The following is a 23,741-nucleotide window of genomic DNA, read 5'->3' on the forward strand; positions in this document are numbered from 1 at the left end:
AAGAACACCTGGCCAGATTAACAATAACAATCAGTATTAAGATTAACAATCATTATTATTAGTGCTAACATTTATTACTTAAAATATTTTTATATCCATGCTCAATGCTTTGTTATAATAAGTATAATAAATTATAATAAGTATAATAAATTATAATAAGTATAATAAATAGCTACCATAAATTAAGTGTTTTACATACATCAACTCTTTGAGTCCTTATAGCACTATTACGCAGTTTCTATTATTATTCCCATTTTAGCTGTAAGGAAACAGAGGTTAAGTGAGTGTGATTTGCTGAGTTACACAGATCCTCTGATGTCAGTGCCTGAACTCTTTACCATGTATTTCATTTAATCCTCATAAAAACTCTGTAAGGTAAATACAGACATACTTGATTGTACTTTATAATACTGTGCTTCACAGATGCTGCAGTTTTTTTACAAATTAAAGGTTTGTGTCAACCCTGAGTCAAGCCAAGTCTTTTGGAGCCATTTTTCCAACAGCAAGTGCTCACTTTGTGTCTTTGTGCTATTCTGGTAATTGGTGCAAAATCTCAAACTGTTTCATTATTATTAAACATTATGGTAACTTGAGATTATGACCGCTGATTTTTTAACTGTTTGGGGGCACCACCAATCATGCCCATACAAGACAATGAACTTAACTGATAAACACTTTACATGTTCTGACCAGCCATTCCTCTCTCTCCCTCTTCTCAAGCCTCCCTATTTCCTGAGATATAATATTGAAATGAAGCCAATTAATATCGCTACAATGACTTCTGAGTGTTCCAGTGAACGAAAGAGTCTCATGTCTCTCACTTCAAATCAAATGATAGAAAAGATCAAAGCTTAGTGAGGAAAGCATGTTGAAAACCATGACAGGTCAAAAGCTAGGCCTCCTACATCAAATAGTTAATCATGTTGTGAATGCAAAGGAAAAGTTCTTGAAGAAATTAAAAGTGGTACTCTAGTGAACAGCTGCATAATAAGCAAAAAGGCCATAATACTGATATGGAGAAAGTTTTAGTAGTCTATATAGATTAAATCAGCCACAACATTTTCTTAATCAAAGCCTAATCCAGAGCAAGGCCCTAACTCTACTCAATTCTACAAAGGCTGAGAGAGGTGAAAAAGCTCAAGAAAAATGTGAAGCTAGCAGAGGTTAGTTCATAAGGTTTAAGGAGAAAAGCCATCTCCATAACATAAAATGCAAAGTGAAATAGTAAGTGCTGATGGAGAAGCTGCAGTAAGTGGTCCAAAAAATCTAGTTAAAGATCACTGATGAGGGTGGCAACACTAAACAAGTTTTCAGTGAAGATGAAACTGCAGCAGTCTTCTAGGGTAAGAAGATGCCATCTAGGACTTTCATAGCTAAAGAGAAGTCCATGTCCAGTTTCAAAGCTTCAAAGGGCAGGGAGACTCTTTTGTTAGGGGTCAATGCAGCTGGTGACTTTAAGTTGAAGCCAATGCTCATTTAACATTCTGATAATCCTAGGGCTTCACAATTACCCTATAAATGGAACAACAAAGCTTGGATAATAGCACATCTGTTTATAGAATGGTTTACTGAATAGTTTAAGTTCACTGTTGAGACCTGCTGCAAAGGAAAAAAAAAAATCCTTTTAAAATGGTAAAGGCAGCTCGGTGCCTGTAGCTCAGCGGCTAGGGTGCTAGCCACATACACCAGGGCTAGTGGGTTTGAACCCAGCCTGGGCCTGTTAAACAACAATGATGACTACAACAAACAAAAAGCTGGGCGTTGTGGCAGGAGCCTGTAGTCCCAGCTACTTGGGAGGCTGAGGCAAGAGAATCGCTTATGCCCAAGAGTTTGAGGTTGCTGTGAGCTGTGATGCCACAGTACTCAGTATACTGATGGCAACATAGTGAGACTCTGTCTCCAAGGAAAAAAAAAAAAAAAATGTTAAAGCCTATTGCCAATGTACCTAACCTAGTCATCTCACCTAAGAGCTATAATGGAGACTTACAAGGAAACAAATGTTGTTTTCATACCCATTAACACAACATCCATTCTGCTACAATGAATCATTAAGTAATTTTGACTTTGAGGTTATTTAAGAAATATATTAATTTCATAACGCTATAGCCATCATAGTGATTTCCTCTGATAAACCTGGGCAGTCAGCTGTAAACCTTTTAGAAAAGATTTACTATTCCAGAGGACATTTAAGAACATTCATGATTCATAGGAGGAAGTCAAAATATCAACATCAATGCTTTAGAACAGCGGTTCTCACCCTGTGGGTCGCGACCCCTTTCGACTGTATTAAAGGTTCGCGGCATTAGGAAGGTTGAGAACCACTGGTTTAGAAGAAGTTTATTCCAGTCCTCACGGATGACTGTGAGGGGTTCAAGACTTCAGTAGAGGACATAAATACAGATGTGGTAGAAATAGCAAGAGAAGTAAAATTAGAAGTGGAGCCCAAGATATGATTAAATTGCTGCAATCACATGATAAAACTTAAACAGATGAGGAGTTGCTTCTTACACATGAACAAAGAAAGTTTCTGGGGATATAATCTATACCTGGTGAAAATGCAAAGAACATTAAAGTGACAACAAAGGATTTAGAATATTACATTATCAACCTTTGTTGATAAAGTAGCATCAGGGTTGGAGAGGACTGCAAGAAGTCTACTGTGGGTAAAATGCTATCAAGCAGCATTACACAATACAGAGAGATATTTCCTCTAAGGAAGAGTCAATCAATGCAACAAACTTTATCACTCTCTTACTTTAAGAAATTACCATAGCCACCCCAGCCTTCAGCAGCTACCTCCATGATCAGTTAGTAGCCAACAACATCAAAGCAAGACCCTCCACCAACGAAATGGTTAAGACTTGCTGAAGGCTATGGTGATCACTAGCACTGTTCATAACAACTTGAAATAGATCAAATATATAAGACAACTGACTGCTTAAGGGCAAACAGACAATCATGTACAAGTAAAACTATCACCAGTATATAATGCTCCGTAAGCATTTTTAAAAGCTATAGTTCACACAAATACATTACCAAAAACGAAAATCCAAAGAAAGAATGTTTTTATTGTCAAATGTTTAAATTTATGTTTTTAAATATAAGAAATCTTACCTCTTTAATATTCAGGGGTCTTCCACTAAGATCATATTTGTTCATGGTTTCTAGTGCTTTCTTTACAAATTCTTCATCTTTGAATTCAACCACACTTAATGGAAGAAAAATTAACAGGAAATGTTTATGTACTAATTTTTTTTGCAATCAGAAGTTTAATTTGACTTAAGATACTTATAGAAAAAAATTCTTACCCACAACCCTATATCCAGGTAGATTTTTCAAATTATGCAAAAGAAAAAAAAAAGCTTTAGATCAGTAGATGAAGGTAATGGTAGATTCTAACATTTAAATCTTTAAACGTAATAACACAATACAATGACTTTTCATCTTTAACACCTCCAGAACATAACAGGCAAGTGACCACAAATTTTCTATAAATTTTTAAATCTAAGACATTAGAACATAAGATGTAACAAGCTTGGAGTACAATTTTACTTTTAGATGATTTTTAGGTTAAAACTATTGTCACTGCACGAATTCAATTTAATTCAAGAAAATAATTGAAAGCTCCAACATACCTATCCTCACAGAGTAACAAATATTTCAAAAAATGTATTGTGTAGAATGCTTTTCAACTCTATTAAAATCAAAATAGCAAATAAATATTAATTAATTTCATTTCTAACAAAGTGCTCTATTAGAGTAAAACTGGCTGTACATAATTTTAACAGCACCCAGTTAAGTAATGTAAAAGTTATCTATGGTAAAGAATTATAGAATCATTTTTAAACATAATTCCTTACAATCACTGTTCTATATGCCATTTGAATGTGATGACGAAGTTTTTATTTCTTATGTACCTAATTTTTGCTGATGTAATTAAGCCTTATTAATAGCTTTCCATTGTACTCTTCAGTATATTGTATTCTTGTTGCTAAAAATCAAAATCTACTATCAACCAATTCCTCTGATGTCAGTTTAATCAGAAATGTCATCATACCAATTGGTCAAAGCACTGCCTCTTATGTAGTCCTGTAGGCTCCCACACTAAACTTTTCAGTAAAAGTTTCAAATATACATTCTAATTAACACCTTTAAGTTATAGGCCTCTCAAAAAACTCTTAGGGAATAGTATCAACTCAGTGACTTTTAAAATATCCTTGAAGACATCAAAATCAACAAAATCCTATATTAAAATCTTTTTTAGCTAAAAAGAAGCATTACCTTAGTGCATTAGAAAAGTGAATGCCCTTTACGAGCATTTACAAAACCCATCCCTTCCAGGCAGCTAGTTTGGTTTGTATAAGTTGTCAGACTTGCTAGGATAAAGCCTCAAATCTTGCATAAAAAAGTAAAACAAAATGAAACTTAAGTTTCCAGAGACTGGTACAAGTATTATACAAAAAGTAAACTGCTGAGGAACTTTTAAACCTCAAGCAGATTATTGCCCACAGCACTTACCCTTGATTTTCCTTCCGCATCCTTAAAGAGCTCCACGTATGTAACCTCACCAACTACATAAGACATACAAAAGGAAGATACCAAGAAACAATACATTTAAACACCAATATCTTGCTTTACTGCACACCTGTGCACAACTCTACAAAGAAGCACCTATTATTCACCAACGATCAAAACCAGACCAACATACCTCCTATCAATAGCTAGGTAAATTTAACTAATTTTCAGAAATGTACATCGTCCACATTCTCTAAAAAAAGCTAACAACCATATTAACCTAATTCATACTACAGATCATATTTTGGCCAGCATGATATAGTTGGTGAACAAATAACACATATACATACAAATGGTCCCTTAGCCTATCATATTAGAAAACATCAACATTAGCACTTTTCAAATAACTTTGGTCAGCCTACACACCACAGCTGTTTTAAGGTGACTTTCTACCTGAATGTCTTCAATCATATTTGCCATCAGTAAACTAAATTTACAAGTCATGCTTCACAGCAAGCCACACACTTTCTAAATAAAGTCAATGAATAAAACCAATCAAATAGTTGTCACCTTACAACAGATACACCAATGCAAATTTTAAAAAATTGATTAGAAGAGATCAGCCTCAAAGCCAAGTACATAATTTTCAGGACTGTTGAAACTCAATTTTTCAAGATAACAAAACTAACTTTTACAAGATCAAATATTAAAATTATTTTTCCCCAAAACCAACCATGTATATAAGATGAAGGTTTTCTGATTATTCGAGAACAAAATTGCAACAGCAGTAATGCAATTTTAATATAGAACTGCAAAGACAGCATAATGGCAGTCATGACAATGCAAACAAAATAAATTCCACAGCCAGATTCCAGACTCCACCAAGATAATAACAAAACAGCTTTTGGAAAAAAAATAATCAGGCCTTATTAGTCATACTTTAACACACTAAATTTATTGCTTAACTAATGCAATAGTCCTTTAAAAATCTATAAAAACTTCAACTAGACAAAGCAATCACTTTAACAAAATTCTTGGTGGCATGCATATGCTGGCTCACTACTATCCCACTAAAATGGCAAAAAGAAAAATACTTCATTTATCCATACTACCTTGTAATGCAGTTGTGTCAAATGAAAGAGGAGGAAAAGATTAATTCACAAGTCAAGAAATAAAAATAAATTTTTTGAGTCTGTGTGGCTCAGAGGAATAAAAAAGTCTGCTTAGTTGCTCTCCCCTTTCTATATGAAGTTTATCCAACAGTGGTTTATTTCAGAAATAGTTACCTTTTTCTCTCATTAGATCTTTAATAGCTTGCCATTTCATGTCATATGGGATATTGCTAATGAAAACTCTGTTACGATTTGGACCCTTCTTTTCTCCAGTGCCTGAATTCTTGTCTTTTGAATAAGGATGAAATCTATTGGCCTTCTTATTTCCTGTAGATTTTTCTTTTAAGTCAGACTTCTCTTCTTTCACTGATTCATCATTCTCCCTATGAATTTAAAACAAAACCCTCAGTTGTGCTTCTAAGAATGTGAGTCCATATTAAATAAATATTTCATATTTTTCATGTCACAAAACTCTCCACTACTCTAGACCTCAACAAAGTAGCCGAAGAGTCAGCCTAATAGCTGTGAAATTACCCAATGCCATTTCAAAGTAAGGGTTTGGGCATATTGTCAACCTTCTCATTTAACAAACCTTATTTTTTTCCATATTAAGTAGCTGTGAACACCCAAACAAACACCTAGTTTTTTCCATCATACTACTTAATAAATGTTTATTAAGAGTCTGGGGCAGGGGACACATAGGTGATTACATTTCTAAAGCATGTAAAACACCCACCTATAATGAAGACTTAAATTTCTGGGTTTCATTCAAAACTCTAAAAATCTAATTTATAAAATGATAGCCCAAACCTTCTCCTCCATTGCTTAAAATCATAATTAAAATACACAGCTATGCCTATACCTCTACATTTGTATATGTATATACTCACATTAAAACTCTCAAATTTTTTCTAGTCCTAATTTTGATCAACACAGAAAATTTATAAGGCATCCTAATATTTTGATGCTTAACATTTTCTGTTTTAAACTATAAACTAGGATATGGTACTTCATCAAATTATGCTTTTTTCTTCTTTTTTTGTTTTTATTTTTCTAAATTATGTCATTTTTATTAGTAATATTACATATAATAGGGAGATGGGCTGTAGGAGAGAAGCAATACTTAAATGTAACATAAACCGAATTTTATAAATCTACTTTTTTTTTTTTTTTTTTAAGCAGTTTTTGGCCGGGACTGGGTTTGAACCCACCACCTCTGGCATACGGGCCGGCGCCTTACTCCTTTGAGCCACAGGTGCCATCCTATAAATCTACTTTTTAATGAGACCCTAACTGGAAAAAAATTTAATTTATAACACTGTAATCAAAGCATAACAATATGATGCTATACACCAACCACCCCTAAGATGGAGATAAACATTTAAAATAAATCCTACAGGCCAGGCATGGTAGCTCGCACAGTAATCCCAGCACTCTGGGAGTCTGAGTTGGGTGGCTTGCCTGAGCTCAGGAGTTCGAGACCAGCCAGAGCAAGAATGAGACCCCGTTTCTACTAAAAATAGAAAAACTAGACAGTGTTGTGGTGGGCTCCTATAGTCCCAGCTACACCCGAAGCTGAGGCAAGAGAATCACTCGAAACCAAGAGTTTAAAGCTGCTGTGAGCTAGGACACCATGGCACTCTACCCAGGGTGACAGACTCTCTCAAAATAAACAAAATAAATCTCATAGATAAAAATCTGGATTTATATTTAAAAATGCAATTTACTTTTCAAAAGTAACAACAAATTTATTTTAAATCATTAATTACTTTGGTGAATTTAAAACTATTTTAAAAACAAACTTCAATTTTAAAGCAATTTTTCACAAACACATATACTAATAAAAATCTCTAGGATGCCGGGCATAGTGGCTCGTGCCTGTAATCCTAGCACTAAGGGAGGCTGAGATTGCTTGAGCCCAGGAGTTCAAGACCAGCCTGAGCAAGAGCGAGACCCCCTTCTCTAAAATTAGCCTACTGTTTTGACAGGTGCCTATAATCCCAGCTACCTGGGAGACGGAGGCAAGAGGATCACTTGAGCCCAGGAGTTTGAGGTTGCTGCGAGCTATAAAGACAGCACTCAACCCCAGGGCGACTGAGTGAGACTTGGTCTTAAAACAAAAAAAACCTTCAGGAATGACACCCAGGAATCTAAAATTGTTTAAGCTTCCTAGAATATTCCAACAATCAAGTAAGTTTGCTAACCCAGGCTTTAAATTATCTTTTAAGCCAAACATTTCTGGGAGTCTGTACATCACAGTGCTATACACACACACCTCTAACAGCAGTCACTTGTTACACAACATGGTAAATTTCTTAGACACTGCTCATCTGAGCAGGTAACAACACAGCCATAAATATAGTACATAAACTCTATAAGAACAAAAACTGTCTGCTTTGGCATCAGCAGCACCCAGCATAGTAATTGCATATGGTATGTGCTGGAGAATTAGTAATTTTTGAATGAATGAACAGTCTATTACAAATCCATGCTCATCAAGTTGCCACTGTCTGCCAGAAAAGCTGATACGATAAAAAGATATCAGAGCCAAACTTGCTTTGCTACCTTTTCAGACCCTGACAGGGACATCTTCACTATCAAATACGTCATCCCCTCATCAGAAACAGGCTGGCATAGAAGAGGTCTGAGTCTCAAGTGTTCAACTATAGAGTACCTAACTATCTGAGAACAAAGCAGCAATTTCAAAATGGCAGCAAGCAAAGGGCACAGAGGCCTTTTCTCTTGTTTGTTGGTACAGGTACAACGGATACAAGAACCCTTCTTTTTCATTCCCCAAAGGACCTATTTACATAATAGAGTTAGGCTAAATTCAATGAATGTTTGTAAAAATAGCTATCTATTCAGGTAAGCAGCTACCTATACAGTCTCTAGATAAATATCCCTTCCTCTGACTATTTTCTTCTTTGATGAAACCAATTGTGAAAACTACACAAAGTTCTGAAGTACTCATGATGTTCTTCTAGTCTTGACCTCAGTGGGGATTACATGGATGTTATAAACATTTCCTTACAATGATCTGACAATTCCATTGAAAAGTAGTAATATATGTATCTCCTTTAAAATATTTACTCAAATGATAATAGAGAGCAATCTTTTCAGATCTTCCTCATTTAGTAGCATCTTAAAAAATACTGCTAAACTGTTCATTTACAGTGTATAAACCTGAGATTATTTATGGAAGGCATATCAGTTCTGAGACTAGAAGGATAATCTATTAAGAAACTAACCTGTACTTACACAATTTCTGAACTATTTCTGTGTCATAAATATACTGTAGGAGAGAAGGTAAAAATTATGTCAGAACTCTTAAGGAAATGATGCTACATAATACAAAAGTATTGGCACTATATCCACTAATTCACAAACTATTTAGGCCATCTCCCCAATATGTTTCAGACTCTAGAAAAGTCACAAAAATGTTATCGACTCTTAAGACTGAAAAGATAACCTACCCAAAATAACATAAATATCTGGAAAAATCAGTATCTAACATCAAATGGAGAAACAATTTTAATGTATGACTTAAAAAGCATAAGGGTATAGTATGAAATCCAAAATTAATCCCGTTGCTGAGGAAAACTGTCAGAAGTTCATAGCAGTAAATGCCTACATTAGAAAAAAAGATCTCAAACAACCTAACTTTACACCTCAAAGAACTAGAAAAAAGAATAATTAAGCCAGAAGTTAATATAAAGAAGGAAACACTTAGGCTTGGAGAAAAAAATGAAATACACCAGAAAAAAAATAGAAAAGATTAACAAAATTCAGTTGTTTTTTGAAAAGATAAACAAAATTGACAAAGATTAAGCTAAAGAAAAAAAAACAGAAAAATAAGAAAGAGGAAACATTACAATCAACACCAAAGAAATGTAAAGGATCGTAGGAGACTGCTGTAAACAATTACATGCCAACAAAATGTATAACTCAGAAGAAATGAATAAATTCCTAAATACATACAATTCACCAAATCTGAATTATGAAGAAACAGAAAATCTGAACAGATAATGAGAAAGGAGACTGAATCAGTAATCAAAAATGTCACAACAAAGAAAAAACCAGGACTTGATGGCTTCATTGGTAAATTCTACCAAATATTAAAGAACAATACCAATCCTCCTCAAACTTCTTCCAAAAAAATGAACGTGAAGGAATGCTTTCAAGTCATTTTGCAAGGCCAGCATTACCATGATACCAAAGCAAGAAAAGGATACCACAAGAAAATTATAGGCCAATATCCTGGATGAACACAAATGGAAAAATCATCAACAAAATACTGCAAACCAAATTCCATGACATATTTAAAAAGGATTATAAACCATGATCGAGTGGTATTTATCCCAAGGATGCAAGGATGAATATTTAAGTCAACAAATGTGATATACCATATTAAGAGAATGAAGGACAAAAAAGGAAATCATCATCTCAATAGATACAGAAAATGCATTTGGAAAAATTCAACATCCTTTCATGATAAAAACTTTCAACAAATTAGGTATAGAAGAAATGTTCCTTAATATAATAAAGGTCATTTTGTAACAAGCCCACACAGCTAACATGACATTAGTGAAAAGTTGACAGCTTTCCTGTCACAGCAGGAACAAAGTAAGACAGCTGCTCTCACCACTTGTTTTCAGCAAGTACTGGAAGGCATAGCAAGAGCAAGAAAAGGAAATAAAAGTTTTCCAAATTGGAAAGGAAGAAGTAAAATTACCTGTTTTCAGATGACTTAATCTCATATGTAGAAAACTTTAGACTCCACCAAAAAAAAAAAAAAACATTAAAACAAATAAATTCAGTAGTAACAGGACACAAAATCAACATTCAAAAATCAGTTGTGTTTCTACACACTAACAACAAACTATCCAAAAAGAAATTAAGAACACAAGCCCATTTACAATAACATCAAAATAATAAAATACCTAGGAATAAATTTATACAAGGAAGTAAAAGATTTGTACATAGAAAACTATAAAACACTAAGGAAATTGAAGGTAATACAAATAAATGGAAAGATATCCCATGTTCACAGATCAGAATTTAAACTGTCAAAATGCCCATACTACCCAAAAAGATCTAGGATTTAATGCAATTCCTATCAAAATTTCAATAGAATTTTTCACAGAAATAGCAAAAATAATCCTATAATTCATATGAAACCACAAAAGACTCCAAGTAGCACAAGCAACCTTAAACAAAAACAAAGCTAGATGCATCACACTTCCTTATTTCAAATTATATCACAAGTCTATAGTAATCAAAACAGTATGACACTGGAATAAAAAGACAGACAAACCAATGGAACAGAATAGAATAGAAAGCCTAGAAATATATCTGTAGAATAGAAAGCCTAGAAATACATCTGTATGTACACGGTAAACTAATCTTCAGCAATGGTGCCAAGAATACACAATTCATAAAGGAGGGTCTCTTCAACAAATTTCAAAAAAAATGAAATCTGATCCTTATCTTACAATGCACATAAAAATGACCCCAAAATAGATTAAAGACTTAAACGTAACATTTGAAACAATATAACTTCTACAAGAAAACACAGCAAAATGTTCCACAACATTGGTCTTGGCAATGATTTTTTTTAATATGACATGAAAAGCACAGGCAACAAAAATTAAAATAAACATTTGAGACTATAGCAAAGTAAAGAGTTACTCCACAGCAAAGGAAACAATAAACAGAATGAAAAACCAAACTAAAGAATGGGAGAAAATATTTGTAAACCACATATCTGATAAGGGGTTAATATTAAAAATACATAAGAAACTCCATAGCAAAAAAAAATTTAAAAAATGAGAAAAAGACCTGAATAGATGTTTTTTCAAAAATGACATGCAAATGGCCAAACAGGTATATGCAAAAGTGCTTAACGTTACTTATCATCAGAGAAATGCAACTCAAAACCACAATGAGATATCACTTCACACTTGTTAAGATATAATCCAAAAGTTAAAAGATAGGCTTGGTGAGGATGTGGGAAAAGGAGAACATTATACAAATTTATATACTGGTAAAGCAATTATGGAAAACTATAGTTTCCTCAAAACATTAAAAACAGAGCTACCATATGAACAAAGAGATATCTGTATTCCCATGTTCACTGCAGCATTTCTAAGATAAGGAAACAATCTTAAGTGTTTACAGATGAATGAATAAAGCATCCCTAAGGATATATATACAAACACACACAGCCTTCAAAAACAGGGAATTCTTGCCATTTGCAACAATGTGGATGAGCCTGAAGGACATTATGCTGAGTGAAGTAAGCCAGACGCAGACAAACACCGCATGATTTCATGTCCATGTGTAATCTAAACATGTCAAACTCATAGAAACAGAGAGTAGAAGGATCTTTAACAGAAGAGGCAGGAAGAGATGCTATTCTAAGGGTCCAAATTATGTTATAAGATAAATAAGTTCTGTAGATCTAATGTATAGTGTAGTGACTATAGTTATAATGATGTACTTACTGTATACTTGAAATTTGCTAAGAGTAGATCTGAAGTATTCTTACTACAAAAAAAATAGTAACTATAGAAAGCGATGCATACATTAGCTTGATTATTGTAATGATTTCACAATGTATTCATTCATATATGAAAACATCACATTGTACACCTTAAAAATACAAACAATTATTTGTCAATTATACCTCAATAGGGTATAACTAGGGGCAAATGAAGGCTAGTTTCAGTCTTTACTCCTAATACAAGAAAAGTTACTACCCTAGTAGGGAACACTTCACCTTGCTCCAATGCTTAATATTTTACAAGTGCTGTACTATAACTCTCAAACTCCATATACACTAAAGTGTTACTTAATCATACATGAATATTCATTACAAGAGTACTGCTGCTTTCCTTCCTATTCACTTTTAAGAAAAGTAGAGCTGGTAGAGCGTTTTGACATAAAGGAAAAGATCAGATCTAGAAAAACAGATATTTACATTTCCTCTCTAAAGATGTGAGCGTGCCAACTAAATTCACTGTATATGAGTTTCATAATCATAAAAGTTCACTTTTGCATTTCTTCAACAAGTACTGGGCCTTTTTAAAAAGTGGTCTCGAGACTCGTAAGACACAGTAGTATCCCATCCTCAATGGGATTAACCTTAGCAAAAGTCATTTCAATCCTTATGACAAAGTACTCTGTTCACTTCTAAGCAATATATATTTTAGGGCAATATTTGCTTATTTTCATGATCACAATGAATTCGTATCATTGAAAACATGCTAATCAATTCAATCTTATATGTCGGTGTTGTTAACTAACTCCTAGTTAATGACTAGTTCACTGAGTCAGAAAGGTTTAGGTCCCTTGTATATTCAATGTGAATAACCTATGCTAGACCATCATCATATGTTGATGCTTTTACGAAATTGACAGTACAAGAAATCCCTGAGAGTAAACTAGCCTCTACTCAACTTCTGGAAAAAGAGCAAAGAAGACAGATGAATTATAAGCAATATGGAAAGAATCTATATTTACTTGTAATATTTCTTAATATCTTCACCTTATATTTTTCTCTTCCCAAATTAGACAAGGATTCTTTCCACACCTCTCTCCTCCATCTTTTCTTGCCTTACTCAACCATAATGAGTTTTTTAATGGGACTGGACTTTTAGATCTGATGTAGATTTAAATACCAACTTCACCTGCACCAGCACTATCACACCAATCATATCCAAGTATAACAGCTAATTCGGGCTGTGCTTTTTGTTCAGGTAAAAGCATGTATGTCCATGATTAGACACATACTAATAGCACATACTTTTAATCATCATGCCATGGTTTTTCATTTCTATATTTAATGCCAAATATAATCCCTGAAAGCCCACATTTTGGCAAGCACGGTATAAAGTGCCTCACTTTGTGCTTCCTAACTCACTTGGTGAGTACCTCACTCACTTTGTGCTTCCTCAGTTACTGAGGTGTACCACTTTCCATCCAGGAACAAATTCTGTGAGTTCTCTGCTAGCTACCTTATTAGAACCCATTTGAGAGCTGTCATAATGCAGCTGCAGTTACCCCCTTTTCATCTGCAATCAAGTCTTTCACAGAATAGTCCAGATCTTATTACAGTTTCAAACACTTTTATGTAAGAGAAAAGTCAGAAAGACGTTTTTCCTTGTCCATTTTCGTGTGAGCCCATGTTTACTGCTTTCTACTCTGAGAAGGAAAAGGATGTTTCCACTAAACTAACATGCTTCTAACTTCAGGTTTAAAGAGTTAGGCATAGGAAAATAAGTGCTTGACTTCATGTCCCATCACATGACAGGGACAACGGGGTGCATAATATTTCCGCGTACCATTTCCCTGTAACTAGAAATTACTATGGATTTCAGTCAACTAAATTCTCTATAGGCCCTGACGACAGCTCCAACCTTAAAATGGGCTTTCTTCAATTAAAAAAAAAAAAAAAAACTTGTATTATCATTATACCAAATTAAGACCATCACAACCTGAGTTTATAAACAGCTTGCACAGCTGACAAATATTACTGAGTGGGTGGAAAGGCGATGCGAAACGCACATTCCCCTTTTAAAAGTAATGAATAAAGTCTAGCAATTTAAGGGTAACACAATAGATTAAGTCTAACAGCACATTATTAAACTTCCTTTCCGTATCAGTTCAAAAATGAACATACGCTTTAGAAAACAACAAAATACTGAACTTGCGAAGCTAAAAATAAGGCCAGGGATATTCCTCTTAAATGCGTTCTCGGTGGTTAAAAGGAAATGTCGATGATGTCATCCCTAGATACTCCCTAGTGATGAACACTAACCATTGGCCCTTAAAGGGGGGACCATTTTCCTGTCGCCAGGCTTTGCTCAAAGGTTCTCCAGCTAAAGGCAGGGAAGAGTGGGGTGTCCAGAGGCCTCGGCCCAGAAATCGCGGCGGAGGGCCGGGCCCCTGACCCCCAGACCCTCGGCCCGGACTCCCCGAGCCACAGGCGGACCGACCCAAGGCAGGAGGGGAGGGCCCGGGAGCCGCCCGGCTGCACCTGCTCCTCACGCGGCCGAGGGCTTTGGCCTGAGGGGCTGCAGTCCCCCAAAAAGGCCTAGCCCGCCTCCTGTCCCTCGGCCGCTCCCCGCACCCCACTTCGCCCCATCCCCGGTGGAAAAGACAATACATTTTAACGCCATTGGAGCTGCTGCCGAGCGGCTGCGGCTGCTCCTTCTCCGCCTCCGGGGGGTGCGGTTCTCGCCGCGACTCGCCCGGCGGCTCCGCGGGCTGCTGATGAGGGCTGTCGTTGCCGGTGGCCCCGGGTACCTCGGGCTTGTCGGCGTCCGCCATCCCGCAGCCGCTGCCTACGCCTTGGCCGCCTGCGCTGAGGGGCTCCGAGCGCGACAATGGCGGCGGCCGGGAAAGCGGTAACGGATCCCGATTTGAAAAGGCCCCGAGCGCTCAGTTGCCCGGATCTCGCGAGAACCGGTCGAGGCTGAGCGACTGGGAGATGGTGTATGCGGGTGGGGGATTGGGTGGGGGAGGGGAGACAGGGAGGCCGGGGTCAGGGCCACAGTGACTGTAGTCGGCCCTGCACCTGCCTGGGAGGGCTTTACCAGTCTTGAAGCCCCTGGTGGTGCCAGGTTCTGACCACCATACCTCCTGTCGCTTGGCACCCAATGGGGTCTTCGCTTACAAAGAAGGATTAGAAAATGTGGAACTCTGAATCCCAGACTATTCAATTCTTTTCAGGTAGGGACAATTTATGTTAGAGAAGCACACAGCAGTTTGCTTCTTTAAAAACGTCTGCAGATCTTCCGGCTCCCCTTAGAAAACCTTTGAACGGTCGCCTACCGCTTCAATGCCTAGGCACCCTGTGGATATTCAATAAACAGTTATTGATGATTGATTGCGATTCACCAAATTGAATGGCTTTGTATTTCTTTAGGAATGGGTTGTTCTTAAGAGTGAGGATTTTCTTGATACTGAACTATCAGCTTAGTAAAAGAAAATTGAAGCTTTTTATTATAACAATTCTCTGGGCAGCAATCAATGGGAGGAATTTATAATTTTCATAAGACATCTTCTAGATTGGCTAGAAATGGACATTTTGGGTTTTGGTTATGTGTTTATAACATACTGGTGGAAATAATATGTGAAACAGAAGCTCACAAATTTAATTGCCATATGGAGTTTTAAAAAATAGTAATAGATTTTTTTCCCGATGTGTGAAAAAGAAACCCATAAAATTTAATCAAATCCTAACTCCTGAGTAATACAATATTTCACACCGAAATAACCTTTTTCAGCTGAAAAGTTCTAACACCTACCCCAACGCTTTTTTTCATAAAGAAGCAAGCATAGGGGGTTTACGTGCCGTGCAGAAAATCGTACACACATTACTGGTAAAGTTGTAGTTTGAAAGTATTTCTCAAATACTTCATACTTTCCTCCATTTCCCCCATTCTTTGGCATTTCAGTATGTAAGGTCCTGCCCTTTACCAAAAAATGCCATGAAATAGTCAATCCTATGCCTGAAGAGTTGAGCTACTTCATCAATCGTACACACACACTCAGAACATTTTAATCTGAATTTAAGAATGCCTGATAAAATATGGCGCTTAGGGCCGGGCGCCGTGGCTCACGCCTGTGATCCCAGCACACTGCGAGGCCGAAGCAGGTGGATTGCCTGACCTCACAGGTTCGAGACCAGCCTGAGCCAGATAGAGATTCTCTTCCCCCGCCAACCCCCAAAAATAGCCGGGCGTTGTAGCGGAGCGCGTGGTCCCAGCTACTCGGGAGGCTGAGGCAAGAGAATCGCTTAAGCCCAATAGTTGGAGGTAGCTGTGAGCTGTGATGCGGCAGCACTCTACCGAGGGCCACATGATGAGACTCTGTCTCAAAATAGATAAATAAATAAATAAAATATTGCGCTCAGGATGCCGCCTACGTTATTTCATAAACACAGAAAAAGTCACTGTCGTTACTGTATAAATCGTTTTTCATTCAACCCTGAGACGTAGTGTTCGATTTTTTTTCTTTCTTTTTTTTTTTTTTTTTGAGACAGAATCTCACTCTGGCGCTGGGACTAGAGTACGGTGGCGTCACAGCTCACAGCAACCGCAAGTTCTTGGGTTCAAACAATCCACTTGCCTCAGTTTGTTTCTTTTTTTTTTTTTTTTTTTGTAGAGACAGAGTCTCACTGTACCGCCCTCGGGTAGAGTGCCATGACGTTACACGGCTCACAGCAACCTCCAACTCTTGGGCTTACGCGATTCTCCTGCCTCAGCCTCCCGAGCAGCTGGGACTACAGGCGCCCGCCACAACGCCCGGCTATTTTTTTGTTGCAGTTTGGCCGGGGCTGGGTTTGAACCCGCCACCCTCGGCATATGGGGCCGGCGCCCTACTCACTGAGCCACAGGCGCCGCCCAGTTTGTTTATTTTTAGTGGAGACCGGGTCTCGCTCCGGCTCAGGCTGGTCTCCAACTCCCGGCTCAGGCGATCTGCCGGCCTCGGCCTCTGGGAGCACCAGGATCACGGGGCGCGAGCCGCAGCTGTGCCACTTTCTTCCAGTAACTCCCTCAGCCACGCCCTGTGCTGCTCAGTCTCTCCGTGGCAATTAAAGATAACAATATCTACCTGGCAGGATTGTGGTGAGAATTAAGAGAGAGTTTTATTTAGGAAAAAGTGCTCTACAAACACAAAGTTGTATTACAATTCTCTATTTCTCCAGGCCAGTCAGGGTTTCAGTCAAAGAGAATCAAAGTGATTTTTCCACAGCACTAAATTACAAGTGCTTTCAAAATAGTCATTATTCTCTGTCATTCTTTAGCTGTAGTTGAATTTAACAATGAAAATTAAACCCCACTACCCCTACCAGAGTATATTCTTGCAAAAAATCTTTTATTCAGTTTTTTAATTTTATTATTATTATTTTTAGAGACAAGTCTCACTTTATCCCCTCAGTAGAGTGCTCGGGCGTCACAGCTCACAGCGAGCTCCAGCTCCTGGGCTTAAAGAGCTCCTGGGCTTAGGCGATTCCCTTGCCTCAGCCTCCTGCGTAGCCGCCCGGACTATAGGCACCCGACACAACGCCCGGCTATTGTTTTGTTGCAGTTTGGCCGTGGCCGGGTTTGAACCTGCCACCTTTGGTATGTGGGGCCAGCGCCCTACTCACTGAGCCACCCCAAGTCAAAGTTTTTAAAGAGGCCTTTATGCTTCAAACAGAGGAGTAGGATATGAGGAATACAAAAATGAGTATGGCCCTGTTGGGAAAGGACTGTTATAAAAAGCATGATATCAGTGCTGTTGCTGTAATAGAGATAAAAGCAAAGTATTACATAATTTAAAACTATTTACGAAAACAGGAGACTGGCCTGCATGTCTTAGTGTGCCAATTAAAATATTCCATTAAATATGTATCTTGACTACTGAGCTTTTGAGCACCACTTTAAATTTTTTGTTCACTCACTGTAGCTTAGTCCTAGTCCTGATAAATGCATAAAGAGCAGAGGTTAATCCTACTGGGGCATCAGTAAAGGCTTCATAGAAGATCTGGATTTGAAAAGATGGAAGGAATTGGGGCAACTTCTGAAGAGCAGAAAATGATTAAACCTTATCACTCCATCTGACTATTCTATAGATTAATCTCTCCTCCCTTGCTTGCTATTAATAATGTACTTACCTTAACAAAATCTGCAAAAGATAAAGAAAAAATAGCTATTAATATTCTATTGCTGGATTTCACTTCTATATTTTCCTTCTTCCGTCTCTACCATTTTTCTTTTTAGTACATCTATTCACATTGAAAAATTGTTAAGTAATGCTCAAGTTCTTATTTTCCCAAGTTCTGTTGCAAAAGGGTTATCCTTCACAGTCACACAAAATATATTACCAGCACAACTTCACGTAGCCCCTTAGTTTTCTTTCAGACAAATTGGAGAGAAAGAAGCCATTATACTTATCTAGAAATGTAACCCTAAATTTCCAAAATATTTTCAACTAATACTATAGTTAGTATGTGTGCCATTTAGAAATTTTCTTCATCTGCTAGTAACAGCCCCTGGAAATAATAGTGTCTTGAACAAGATCCACGTGATGACTACTCTCAAGTAGAAGAAATGCAGAGGGAGTATCCCAGAGAAGGTATAGGATCCTCAGTCATCATAGACTCAGGTTGCTGCTACCTTCACCTTTCACTATTCTAAGGTGAAGCTTCTGTTCTTAATTTTGCCCTCTGGCCTGAGAGGGCTTTTGGAAGTCTAGGCATCTTGTCTACCTTGTGTGTCAGAAGGAATCCAGACAAAAAAGGATCCTACCCAGAAGTCTCATACAAGCCAGAGCTTAGTCACATGACACACTTTGCTGAAGGAGAGGCTGGCAAATCATTTTTGGGCTGGGCTCACTTGCCCAGGATCCTGTTACCAAAGAAAAGAATGGAGTGGCAACTAGAATGCCATCATTCTTATTCTCTGTCTTCAGGAATTAAAAGGCAAATATCAACAATAAGAAGTAAGAAAATACAGCATGATATTCAAGTCAATTTGCTTGAGTATATAAATTAGATGGCTGGTTTTGAAGGCCCTGAGTTCTTACTTTTTTGAAGCGTAAGGGGGAATTTAAAACTTTTAAAAAGACCATGAGTTATATTTGAAATCTACATATATATTTCCCTCTATTCTAAAAAGTTCATTCTACATATGATGAAAATGTGGATGTTGGTTATCATCAATAGAAAGAAAAGTTTAATCTTATTCTGACAATCAACTACTTATTCTCTCTCTCCCTCCCCATAGCTGTGCTTAATTTAAGAGTCAATTGTTTAGCATTTAGCATTCCAAAAATACATTGTGTAAAGTCTTCATCAGCCAAGCGAAGTTTAAAATCAAGACAGTTTTCTGAATAATCCAGGCAGAAGCTCCACTTTCACCTCTATTATTCAAATAATTCAGATAATACCAAGAGTTTTGCTAGAATTTCTTTGATAATTGTTTTATTTTTCAACTTTATAATATTAGGGTCATTGATTGCCTAAGAACAGATTTACTTTCAATTTTTTGTAAGCAATATTGGGAGGTATATTTTTTCCTCTAAGACTCCTACAATTCCAAAATATTTGAGTCTCAACTTTTTAACACTTTCTAATTTCTTTTTTTTTTTTTTTGTAGAGACAGAGTCTCACTGTACCGCCCTCGGGTAGAGTGCCGTGGCGTCACACGGCTCACAGCAACCTCTAACTCTTGGGCTTACACGATTCTCTTGCCTCAGCCTCCCGAGCAGCTGTGACTACAGTCGCCCGCCACAACGCCCGGCTAAACACTTTCTAATTTCTTAAATCGCCCCATCTTTTCCTCAGTCTCACCCCAGTAACCCCAATAAAAGCAGAGCAAAACAAAATAGCAAATTTTCAGGATCCTTGCCCAACTTTCCTCCCTAATTGCGTAGCTACTCCTCTTTAATAATTCCATGCATTAGGCTTCCTCTGTCCACAGCCATTATTTGGAAATATATATATGTGTGTGTATATATATATATATATATATTTTTTTTTTTTTTTTGCAGTTTTTTTGGCCAGGGCTGGGTTTGAACCCGCCACCTCCAGTATATGGGGCCAGTGCCCCACTCCTTTGAGGCCCAGGCACCGCCCCTATTTGGAAATATTTTTAACTATCCTTAGTTTGGTATCCTAACTCAGAATATTAATGAAAGTGATTGCTTTATATCAAATTTTGTGTTTATCATTCTCAATTTTCAGTTACAACATTTGGAAGAAAAAATAGATTTCATACATTGATCAATTACAGGGTTTAATCCACATACTATCGTGCATATTTGAAGATATCCTATAAATGGTGATGACACATAAACTGACATAATCCATCTCCCTCTTTTTATTTGGTAATGGAAAACCAAATTATTGTGATGGCTATGGATATTGCTAAAAGCTCACATTTCCTAGTCTCCTTTGCAGCTATAACTGCCTATGTGACTATCTTCTGACCAATAAGATAAGCACAAATAGGAGGCTCATGTAGGAGGTTCCTTAGAACAAACTGACTTATCCAAGAGAATGACACTTCTGTCCTCTCTTTCCTCCTCCTGATACTGGCTTGAAATGGAAAAATGATATCTGTAAGTAAACAACCCTATTAGACCATGAAGTGACCTTGTAATTTGAAGCAAAGCACTAAGGATGGTAGAACAGGAAAATAGAATCCAGGTCTCTGATGACACCATGGAGTCACAGTTACAACCCTGATATTCCCACTTCTACACTTGTTTTCAAGAAGAAACAAATCTCTATAGTGACAAATTGCTGTTATTTGGGGTCTTTCTATCAAGTACAACTGAGCATAAGCCTGATGAATTGAAATCATTGATTTGATTCAATAATTTCGTTTACTCACACATACACTACTTTAATATGTTTTTCTGCAGACATCATTTACAGTGTTTTTTTGTTGTTGTTTTCTCCTTTGCTTTATCCTATAGAACACTACAAGACGTTCTTTATGTGATATACATTCTCCATTTTTGTCTTACTAACAGAACCACAATTTTGTTTAAAATAGCAATGTGCCCAGTTTAAATATTAGATGTGACCAGAGGACACATCTCTATCCAATGGGTTGTACTAGGGATTCTGGGAGGGTCTCTACTTTCCTACTAAGTTCTTTGCCTTTCTTCATTCCTGTGAAACTAGAGAGTGGAACATCCATCTTGTAATCAAGAGTCAATGTATAAAGACAAATGCCACAAGCTAAAGATGACAGATCAGAAATATAAGAAACTAAAATATTGATAATCTCAGAGTCATTGTATAAACTCTGCACTGCCCACATCCAGACTTTTGGTTTGAAGATAAATATAACCTCCATCGGCTTTATGCATTATCTTTGGAGTTCTGTTGCCTCAGTTTCATGAAACTGAACAGAATTAAAAAATTATGCAATATTATAGCCCTTTTCAATAAGGGTCACACCATTCTTGATAGCTACTGATCAGCCTACTTTGTTGGAAGCAATAGTTTTTCAGGAGTATACCAAGGTGATATATTTTTAGTATATTGGAACAAGATGTAGAGAGAAGTACAGGATGGTAGAAAGAAGTAATTCCATGGCCATTACACATATTTTTTTATTTCAGAATATTACAGTACAAATGTTACAAATGTTCTGATTATATGAATTGATTTTGTACAGTTTGAGTCAAAATTGTAGTGTGCCCAAAGTTGTTAGGTGTGAATTTGCCCCTCCTCTCTTGCTCCACCCACCTGCTTGCTTCCCATTGACTTATACTCCCAAATGTGCACCTGAGTGTTTGATCAATGAGTTCAGATGTAATTGTGAGTATATGTGACATTTGTTTTTCCATTCTTGTGAAACTTCCCTTAGAAAAATGGCCTCCAGGGCAGCGCCTGTGGCTCAGTTGGTAAGGCGCCGGCCCCATATACCGAGGGTGGCAGGTTCAAGCCCGGCCCCGGCTGAACTGCAACCAAAAAAAATAGCTGGGCGTTGTGGCGGGCGCCTGTAGTCCCAGCTGCTGGGGAGGCTGAGGCAAGAGAATCACTTAAGCATAGGAGTTGGAGGTTGCTGAGGGCCATAAAGTGAGACTCTGTGTCTCCAAAAAAAAAAAAGAAAGAAAAATGGCCTCCAATTCCATTCAGTTATAAAAGGTATTATTAGTTCACCAGTTTTTTTATGGCTGAGTATTAGTTTTTCAAATCACTGTTTAAACATGCTCAGTGTCTATATGAAAATATCTAATATGTATATAAACAAACTTGATCAGTTATATCTCTAAGATTTTTATTCCTAACATTGTTAGGCAATCAGGAAAAGAAAGAAAATTTTGATTTACTCAAACACTATAGATATTTCTTGTAGAAAAGGATTTAATGCAAAGTCTTAGAAGTTTTTACAACAATCATTAGGGCTGCAAGGCAAAGGTCCAGGAGGCCATATCTGGAGTCTGATAAATTAGCAAGGCAGGAATCGCAAGGAACCCCAGACAATGCCTCTGACTCATGGCAACAAAGTCAGTCCCAGGACGTTCTTATGACCAGAAGCTGCTGATATAAATGTTCCATCTGCCATTTGCTGAAAGTAAATGTTTCTCTTTCTCCTCCTCCTCTCAAATTTTGCAATAGTGCCTCTCATTGGCAGGATTTATTTTGGCAGAGTTCCTAAGACATTTGACATACTCTCTGGGGTACTCGAATTCAGAGAACTATTCTGTGTATTTGTTCACTTCGCCTGTCAACAATAAAATCAGGTCAAATTAAATATTTGTAAAGTTTATTAGACTTACAAAAGAACGGATTGCAGGGTGGGATACCTCAAACTGAATGTGATGAAACGAAGCACAAGGGCATGGCATTGTAGGTTGATTTAAGAAAAAATAAGGAAGTTTAACTTTTACAATTGGATAATAACCCAATGGTTATTACCATGAGGGTTTTCAGATGGCAGAAAATTGGTTCAAAGTGATCCTCTTATCATTTTTGGAAAGTGAGTTAAGTTTAATTTATGATTATTAGAGGAATTTACAAGAAGTAACATAAGTTAAGTTTTGCTTATATGACCTAACTGGTTTTTCTTCCTAGGGGATTCTCAAGTCTAGCCTCAATTTTATTTTGTATTAACAATCCATGCATTCATTGTGTCTGTTATATTTGGAAATGCCTGTATCAAATAAGATAATATGTAAAAAATACTTGTGAATTATACTTTAACTCCCTTAACAAATCTCAAGTATGAGTTCCCTGCAATGTACTTTAGGCTACTAAGGAGAGTGCACGGTAATCCTGTCAGGGTAGATGTTCTGACAGTTCTAAAGTCACAGAGCAAATGTCAGTTTGCATAAGCGTCCTGTACTTCAAACTAGACTTCTGCATCTGGACTCCTATTATTTCTGAAAACTAATGTCAAAAACATTTCTGAAAAATCAGACCTTATTCTTCCCAATCACTTACTGCTTTAAGCAATCTCCAAAGTCTTGGGAAGAGTCACATAAGAACTGTGAATACAGATTATACAAAAATTATTAAAATTAATCAGTCCTCAAAACATTAGGTTTACATTGTCTCCTTGAAATGTTTGTATTTTTAAAATACTCTTTTAAACAATAGCAACT

General features: G+C 37.0%; 1 protein-coding gene across 2 annotated transcripts in view; it reads right to left on the reverse strand.

Moving 5' to 3' along the window:
* MYEF2 (myelin expression factor 2) overlaps positions 1-15,081 on the reverse strand; it is a 39,998-nt gene extending 24,917 nt beyond the window's left edge. For both annotated transcript variants that reach the window (XM_053593936.1, XM_053593935.1), the window contains exons 1-5: positions 14,794-15,081; positions 5,802-6,010; positions 4,519-4,571; positions 3,309-3,316; positions 3,115-3,208 (exon numbers count right to left, since the gene is read on the reverse strand). In XM_053593936.1, coding sequence (XP_053449911.1) covers positions 3,115-3,208; positions 3,309-3,316; positions 4,519-4,571; positions 5,802-6,010; positions 14,794-14,957 — 528 coding nt within the window. In that variant the 5' untranslated portion in view covers positions 14,958-15,081. The remainder of the gene's footprint in view (positions 1-3,114; positions 3,209-3,308; positions 3,317-4,518; positions 4,572-5,801; positions 6,011-14,793) is intronic.
* Between the last annotated feature and the right edge of the window lie 8,660 nt (positions 15,082-23,741).

The sequence above is a fragment of the Nycticebus coucang genome, chromosome 6 (genome assembly GCF_027406575.1).
Source record: "Nycticebus coucang isolate mNycCou1 chromosome 6, mNycCou1.pri, whole genome shotgun sequence".
NCBI lineage: Eukaryota > Metazoa > Chordata > Mammalia > Primates > Lorisidae > Nycticebus > Nycticebus coucang.